Source organism: Carex rostrata, chromosome 16 (genome assembly GCF_964058835.1).
Source record: "Carex rostrata chromosome 16, lpCarRost1.2, whole genome shotgun sequence".
NCBI classification, from domain to species: Eukaryota; Viridiplantae; Streptophyta; class Magnoliopsida; order Poales; family Cyperaceae; genus Carex; species Carex rostrata.
Window position 1 is genome coordinate 5,614,141 of NC_135933.1, and position 9,343 is coordinate 5,623,483.

At 32.7% G+C, this 9,343-nt stretch overlaps 1 protein-coding gene across 1 annotated transcript; it reads right to left on the reverse strand.

The window, feature by feature from the left end:
- Positions 1-961: 961 nt before the first annotated feature.
- Positions 962-5,833, reverse strand: LOC144567021 (RING/U-box superfamily protein). The gene is made up of 9 exons (XM_078317044.1): positions 5,482-5,833; positions 4,862-5,138; positions 3,590-3,691; positions 3,232-3,314; positions 3,032-3,148; positions 2,274-2,376; positions 1,690-2,137; positions 1,319-1,488; positions 962-1,223 (listed from the first exon to the last, which is right to left on the reverse strand). The coding sequence occupies exons 1-9, from the start codon at positions 5,625-5,627 to the stop codon at positions 1,125-1,127; spliced, it is 1,545 nt and encodes a 514-aa protein (XP_078173170.1). The 5' UTR covers positions 5,628-5,833; the 3' UTR covers positions 962-1,124.
- Positions 5,834-9,343: the final 3,510 nt, after the last annotated feature.

Below are 9,343 nucleotides of genomic sequence, written 5' to 3' on the forward strand. Positions count from 1 at the left end.
ATAAGATGACCACTTTACGGTTTACTCTTTTTACAAATGGTTGGAATTTGATGGAAAACTCAATTCGATACTATATGAAAATCACATCTACCCTTGAAAATTAAGATTTTTCTCTAATTAGTGAAAATAGATAAAATCTTAACAAAAGATAACTTGTCCAAGAAAGAATGGCAAGATGACTTTACTTGTGCTTTTTGTAACCAATATGAAAGTACTGAACATTTATTTATTCATTGTTCTAATATTAAAATGATTTGGGATTGGATTACAACTCATAATAATTTTATCTTTTGAGTGTGAATCTTTGGATGCTTGATGCATCTATACCTTTGAAAGATAAATTATTGGTTGAATTGTTAAAAGGAACCATTTTATGAACAATTTGACTAGAAAGAAATAGAGTAATATTTAATGATTCTCAACCCCTGTCTATTAAGGCAATAGGTTTTAAAATTATTTTTTTAGCAACATTTTGGTTTAAATCTAGGTCTGATAAATCTTTCTTTAAATTAAATCTAATACTTCCATATAATGTTAAGGACCTCCCAGATCCAATAATGGAGAAGGAAGAGGTTGTGACTCTATTGTTATCCATAGCAAGGGAGGAAGAGGAGCAAATCCAAGCTTCTGGGATTGGCAGTCTCCCAAATCAAATGTCTGAAGAAGAGTTAACGAATGAGAACTTATTGAATGATTAGTATTCTATCTGTTTTGCTAATTTTGTAGTTGTTGATATATATTTGTTTCGTGATTATTGTTTTAACTTGTAGGGGTTATTTTTTAGTTGGCTATTTCTTGCATGTTTTTAGTCTTTTGATGTTGATACAAACTATTGTAAAGGACTATCGTATTTGATTTTGGTACCTATTTTAAGTACCAGATCAAGTATGCTTGATTTTAATAAAATCAGTGATAATACCACTACTTTTCAAAAAATTAGCTGAAGTAGATAGGATTCTTCTTTGCATTGCACTTCCAAGTTAAACTGTCTTGTGATATTTGCTTAACATACTTGACCGACATAGATATCAAATAAGTAGGAAAATATGCTTTTGCAACAGAAATCAGGCACCCCACATCAACTTGTGTTGTTGCCAACAGAAAAGATTTTGCTACACATCTCTTCATTTCTTGCTGAAAAAATGCTCTATCTGAAATTGACTGCCCTTGGCTTCAACCTTCTGTTGAGACCGTGATAATGGAGCTTTTGGCTTAGCATCCCACTATAAATAATGAAACAAAATAATGAATAGATACCGCCAGTGGGTAGGTTGTGATACCAGTATAAAATAACTTAAAATTGATTGTATTAACTAACTTGAAATTGATTTGTAGATCGAAGCACTTTGACTCTTCCACCTCTGCCATCAGGTCCAACTGAAATCAAATCTCCATTTGCTTCAGTTTTTGCATCTCTTTTGCACCATTTTGATGTACTTCTAATTATCCCTCCAGTACCAGTTGTCCATTTTGGAGGGTGCAAATTATCTACGAAATGTAAACGGGAAAGTTAAAAGCAGCTGTTGCCATATTAGTATGGTACACTGATGCCAATTATAATCTATCTCAACATTTGCAGGAAAACTGCCATACTTCTGCGGCATTTCAAACAGTACCAAAATTTCACATCAAAAACAAAATCATTTCTATCCTCTCTTTGGTCGATGAAAACTTTATTCCGAGTCTTACCAATGAAAGAATATGGCTTGTGAATTTCAACCTCGTTCTGAGGTGCTGCAATAGAAGTCGGTTGTTTGTTGATTCCTTCTATTAGAGATACTCCCTTCACCCAATTTGAACTTGGCTTTGCCAGAGGCTCCGCTAAATTCTCCTTACTGTTGTTTTCTTCTCCATTCTTGGCTTCAAAAGGAGAAGTCTCTTCCATATCCAACTGCTCAATTGTTAAGTTCCTATTTGAAAACACGGGACAATTGTTCATTGCCCTTGGTTTGCAGCCCAAAAGTTCTTCCGTATCTAGAACATCAGGATCATCTTCTAAATTGATAGCTTCAACTGTACAACTTCTCATTGAACTAGTGTACTTCCCTTCAGCTTTCAACTTCTTGGAATGTTTTAGATCTCTCAGCATAGCATTTTGTCTTTCTTCATTCTCCTTCTCTAGTTCCAATAACTGCATCTATATTGACAAAGAAACAAAATGCTACAATTTACAGGACTCATTGTGATGTCTCGAAAGAAATAATCTCTGCAAGTTATATTAACTTCTGTCCTCAATGGAGAGAATAACAAAAAAAAAATAAGTTCAGCTATACCTTTAATTTCTTAAATTGATCTTTAGCCTTCTCAAGCTTATGTTGTAAGCGTGACTCTGATCTCCCGAGAATATTGCATTGTGTCATTAGCTCTTTATAGCTCCTGTCCGCATACAAAAGGTAAAATAGTATGATTTTTCAATGTACTAAGCTTGTCAAATGACCTCCTTTGCTTCATTGTTTATTTGTATTGAGGAAGGTAATGAGTAAAAATGGATAGTCTGGAAGTCTTACATATATATCATTTATGTTTTGATATTTCTTGTCTCGGCATTTTTTAGAAATTATGGGAAATGATGTCAACATGGGCAAATAATTTGAATTCTGGGCAAGCAAATAGATTATAGTTAAGAATTTGCAAGCGTATTTTACCAGCTAACAAAATCTAAAATGATGAAAAAAAATAATAATAAACGAAGTGCTAGTTTAGGATGTCAATATAGTATAAAGCAAGTGCCAGTTCAGGATGTCAATATAGTATAAAGCAAGTGCCAGTTCAGGATGTCAATATAGTATAAATGAAGTGCAAGTTAAGAAAGATAATAAGGGATTCTAATCTTTAGTAGGAAACACAGTTACTTAAGATATACAGGGGCAAATTTGTCAAATTACATATACACTTCTCTTTCCTATATTTTTACACATCCAAACAATACAGAATATAACTACTCCATGAAAATTATATCTATGGAGACTTCAGTACATTAAATGTGAAATAGATACTATTTGCCAATATTGAATATGAAAAAATGGCATACTTGTTCCTCATGGCAAGAGATCTTTTCAAGACATCTACAGCACTTTCAGGATTATTTGAGTGGCCAAGATATGCGAACTTCACAATCTCTTCTTCCCCGAGGTTCATATCTGTTGATCTGCAAACCCATAGAGTTCAATTAATAGTTGCAAATAAAGACTAAAAAGGAATCAGAGCAATTTCAGTGGCATTTTATCATACAGTTTGAGTGCAGCCAGCTCTTTGGCCAAAGCCAAGCTCTTCTCTTGTAACTTATTACATTCCATGGTCTTTCTTGAAACTTCCTATAAAGTTTACACTGTGATACTATAACAAGGCCAAATAAAAAACAAAATGAAGAAATATAAAGTATCAGGTTGTATAACTGGATGCAGAAAATATGCTACATTGGTCACTTTTTACTTGCTTTTATGTTTTCTCTCTTTGTTTGATGAGCTCTTTTGATGCAAAATTATATAAAGGCAGTTTGGTTTGCTAAATTGTGCTTATTCAGAGCTTAGATGAATTTTTACATGCCAACTGAAATTACAACCCTTCATAGATTTACGGACAAAATTACCTCCACTTTTACATTGAGAAGATGCTGCATATTCTGTTTCTCTCTCTTTAAATCTTCCATTCTAGCTTTCTCACTCTTTACCAACTCCCGAGACACTTGAAGCTGAAAGCCAACAAGCATACAATCACCAAGCATGCTAATGACAACCATATCTATGTAACTATGCATTCTTAGCAATTACTCGATGACAAAAAGCTTGTCCATTCTGACAAAAGTTAATTTGTCCAAAAGTGGTTTGTCTGGTGCAGTTTTATGTCCATTCTGTGATCAACCAGAAACAGTAGATCACCTTTTCGTTAATTGTCCAATTGCTTTTGCAATTTGGGACTGGATTGCATCTTTTAATGGTTTCAGATTTACTGTTCATCTATAGAAAATATATGGCTTATTGATGCTCAACTCCCTCTAAAAGATTTTTTTTTTTTGCTGAACTAATTATTGGGGCAGTTCTTTGGATTATATGGCTTGAAAGAAATTCAGTTTGTTTTAGGAGACTTTTGGTAAAATCCCTGAGGTCATTAGGTGCTAAATAATTGTCTTGGGTTCATTTTGGTGCAAAATCAAAGGTGATTGTTCCCATTTAAACTCACACTTCTCTTGCCATGTGCTGTGAAGGAGCTACCAGCACAGATATCAACAGGTACAGCAAAGAGGGAGCTGGCAGTAGTACCAATGGCTGGGTATGGACTGGATTTTAAGCTCATGTTAGTAGTAAAAAGCTTTTGACGTGTTTCTGGGCCTTTTTTGTTGTAGAAAACTGCTGCTTAATTTTTTTAGATGTACTGGTATGTTTCTTTTTGTAACTGATACCAGGTGTTTGGTACCCACAATGTATCTTTTTGGTTTCAATGGGAATCGGTGGGAAAATTTCCACTTTAATAAAAAAGAAAAAAAAAACAAAAAGCTTGTTATATGCTGCTTCTTTTGCTATTTTTTTTTAATGAGAAACATACTACAACTTGATGTATAAGGGATTATTATGTTATAAGCATTACACCTCACACATGCAATTAAACAAAACCTAAAAACCAGAGAGGGCAAAAGAGAAAAAATAATCTTGTGTCGGTTAATGACCTTCAAATCCTAGTTATGTAATAGCAATCATTATCAACACCAGCCAAAAAAAACTTTTATCAAAATCAGCAGCAAAGCATTTCCGAAGTAAGTACAACTCTACAACATTATATTAGTAGTATAAAAAACAAATCAATGCCTATCCTCACAGTTTAAGCTCTTAGAGCAATTGGTTGGTTAACTTGTAAAGCAACATACCTCCTCAGTTAGTTTCTTTGTATGGGTTTTCATGGCCTCCGCCATCTCAGCCAAAGCCAAGTTCTTCTTCTCCAGCCTGGCCACCACCTCAGTCAGTTTCTCAGCATCAGAACTGAGAACAGGACAAAAGGCAGATGAGGGCTGGGTGGGCCCACCGTCAGTGGCGGTGGACTGGAAGTATAGACGAGTTGGTTTGTGGTGGGTCCCACATGACTGCTTACACATGGGACATGTTGGGCTCTTCCCTTTAGGGCAGTACTCCAACCATTGCTGGAGGCTTCAGAAGAAAAAAAAAACATAGGGTTTAATAATTTAGAATTTTATTTTTATTTTGGAAAAATTAAGGACACCAAGAAATTAGCTTTATCCCTTCACATTATTAATAAATGCCAGTTAGAATTTGGATTTTGGATACCACTGAATAAATTCTGGTAAGTCTACCTCTCCCGTAGCAATGGTAAGAGAGAGAAAAAGGGAGTCGAATATTCTCATCCAAGCATAAATCAACCTTGGATTTGATCAAAATGTATCACATTAAGAGTACATTGTACTTCATAGCTATTCAATTTGTGTCATTGGAGATTCAAATCAGGGGGGGGAGGAAGGAAAGCGAAGAGAACCAGAGCTCGTGAAAGACATGACCGCAGGTAGGGACGCACTGAAGGAGCTCCACAACCGGTCGGAGATCCTCGTAACAGATGGAGCAGATCGGCCTGTGGCTTGCTGATGTGGCACTCGCGCTTCCATCAGGTTTCGGATCGGCCATAAATCAGAATGAAGAGAGAAATTAGGAGTTCTATGTCATGGAAAGAAAGGAAATGGAGTGAAGTAGGAAGTCTTTCAGCGGAGGCACGGCGGCAGTGTTGGAAGAAGGAAAAACATATTTTAAAAATTGGAGCGGGAATGAAAAAATTGGCTAAGAGCCGCGCGTTATTCCAGTATTTTTGGACTGAAGAAATGGGAAAGAAGTGCTCTTTATTTTCTTGTTTTGAGAAGAAATAAAGAACTTATTTACCGGATCTTGGAGCAGTAGACCGACGGTACTCTTTTTAGTTTTCACCTTTTAGACATTAATCTGAGAGGCGTGACCAGTGTTGACTGTGTTGTAAATAACGCTATGCATTCATCGGACGAAAGGATCACCGTTAATTAATTAGTTGATATCATGATATTTGATTTATTAATTAAAATTTCACGGTCAGTTTTGTATTTTATTAATTAATTTATATATATATATATATATATACACGAGGAGGGATCCAATTACACTCTTTTCTGGTGACACCGAATTACACCCTATGTTTTCAAAGTTCAAACAGTCGATCCAAACCGTTCAACATGATGGATATGTTAAAATGTGCTTTCATATCAAATTTTACATTTGTCTGAATTTTTTTACTATTTATTAAGATGGGTACAAAATTCAATAGTCTGAATATAGCAATTTTGTTAAATCCTTAATAAATAGTAAAAAAATTTCAAAAAATGTCAAATTTGATCTACAAGCACATTTTAACATATCCATTATGTTGAACGGTTTGGATCGACTGTTTGGAATTTGAAAACTTTGAAAATGAAGAGTGTAATTCGGTGTCACCAAAAAGGGTGTAATTGGATCCCTCCTCTATATATGTAGAGAGAGAGAGAGATGGGCTATGGTGCATTACAATGCATGGACACCCTTATGCATTGGACTATAAATCACCGATTCAAAGTCCAAATGACCGATCCAAACCGTTCATCTTGTCCTCCATATTAATATGTGCTTGAAGACCAAATTTTACATTTTTTTGAAATTTTTTTACTATTTATTAAGCAACTTTGAAAATCTGAAAATCTGGGTAAACATTAAAAAACAGTAAAAACTTCTGGACCACCGAATCAGCGATTTTCAAAGTGGCTTAATAAATAGTAAAAAAATTCCAAAAAATGTAAAATTTGGTCTCCAATCACATATTAATATGAAGAACAAGATGAATGGTTTGGATCGGTCATTTGGACTTTGAATCGGTGATTTATAGTCCAATGCACAAAAGTACTCATGCATTGCAATGCACCATAGCCCATCTCTCTCTCTCTCTCTCTCTCTCTCTATATATATATATATATATATATATACTAGTATAGTGCCCGTGCGTTGCAACGGAGATATATTATAAGATTTAATAGAATATGAAGAGACTTTTTATTTGACATGCATTTACACAAAATAAAAAAAACTAAATGAAAATAAAAGACAAATTGAAAAAAATGGAAATCCAAATAATAAATAACAATAAAATAAACAACAACAAATGAAAAAAAAAGATCAAATATAACATGATTTTTTTTTGAAATATCATTGCGATTTAATATCTAATTTTCTCCACAAGCGAGATAGGTTATTAAATGATTTAGAGGAGATGATATGTGAAGAAACAAATTTAAAAAATATATAATTAAATGATTCAAATAAAGATTTTCTCTACATATATATTCGTCATGAAAATTATTTTAACAATAGAAATTTCTCTACATATCATTTATGTACACAAAAGTTCTAGATATTATTCACTTTCTCTTTAGATCAGAAAGATCTATTGTTTTTGTCAGCACAAGATCTGATATTTATCTATTCACAGAAATACAATAGCCCTAAACAAAATACAAAAAAATATGATTGTTTTCATTTTCATTGTCAAAACTATAGAGGAAGAGGAGAAATGAAGGAATCAAATCCTCTGCTCACCGGTGGGCAGAATTTTCCTGCCATATATGAAAACTAACCAATCCTGGTCTACCACGTTTTGGACCTCTCAATAATGGTTTTCACAATAATTAAATACTTGGTCTGTCATTAATATTTCTAAGCATAGAAAAATTGACTCACGTGGTCAACAAAAATAAAAAAACATAAAAATCAAGTTTTTCTATATGAAATCTCCATTCTTATATTATGATACCACAAGTAAAATAAATTTATAACAAATTACCATAAGATATTTTTTTATGAAAAAAAAAAGTAATTTATATAGAAGAGATGCATGTGCAATTTGAGTTATAAATTTTCAAATATAAATGAAAAAGTAAACTTTGAACATTTTATAGCACAAAAATTTTGAGAGAATTTTAAATTTAAAAAATTATTATTAAATAATATAAGAAAATTGATTGAGTACGTCAGATTTTTAAAGGTCTAGAAGGCTGTGAGTTAGTGATTTTAATTAAAACTTTGAAGCCGAATTAGTGGTTCCAACTTAAACTTTGTACCCAAATTACTAACTCAATTTCAAAATTTAAATCCGAGTTACCCACTCAGTGCTTGTTAAGCCATAAAAAAATTAACGTACGGAATCTATATTCTTATATTATTTAATAATAATTTCTAAAAATAAAAAATTCTCTATAATGTTACGATATTTTGTAGCAAAATTCACTTTTTGTTTATATTTGAATTTTTTTAACACAAATTGTACATTAAATTTGTTATATTGAAACTCTCCTCTGTATAACTTCACATAAAGAATACCTTGTGATATTCTTATTATTAATTTTTTATATTCATTATAATGATTATTCTCTAGATAAATTGTGGTATTAATAATTATTTCATAAAAGACATTGGATTGTATTTTGAAATATTTGTTCATTATGTGAGTTAATTTTTCGGCATTTAAAAAACTTTCTATATAAGTTAGTCTACACGTATTAATAACAATTGATTATTGTAAAAACCTTCATTGAGTGTTAACAAAATGTGGCATACGTAGATTAATTAGTTTTTATAGATGACAGGGAAATGAAATGGAAGAAATGGAGAAACAAGGAAATAATTTAATTGGAATAATAGAAGATAGCTGTAAGGAAAAATAAGGAAACGAATTGCTAAGAATTTATTCAATTTTAATGTGATAAACCATGTAGTAGTCTGTGTGTCGAGCATGTTTTTAACTAAATTTAAACTTCTACACATAAAATAGATATATATAATCAAAAGAAGACATATTATGTCTTTGAAGGGTTGATATTCAATTTGAAAATTCATCTTTCAATCTCAGCCGTTGGAGGATCAGGACAACTACGTGCATAATATAAGAATGGAGATACGAGGAGGGATCAAGTTACAACAAGCATTTTCTACATTTTCAAAGTCCAAATCGTCGATCCAAATGATAGACCTAAATTATATACACATTTGATCTGATTTTTATCATGAAATAACACCAAATATATTGTATTTTGAATATAAAGTGAATAGAATACACATAGGATCAAGTTACTGTGTTTGTTTGGTTTCAATTTGCAGAAAATGAAGAAAACGAAGAAAAATGCCCAGTGTGGACGCACGGTTTGCGATATGGCCGCACTAAGTACTTAGAAGGATTTCTGAACGCGCGCCAATTTTAAAAATATATAATAAGCTATTCATCAAAATCCATGTGGACGCACGGATATCGATGCGAATGCACTCTGATCACACAGGAAAAACCGATCCCAGTGCGG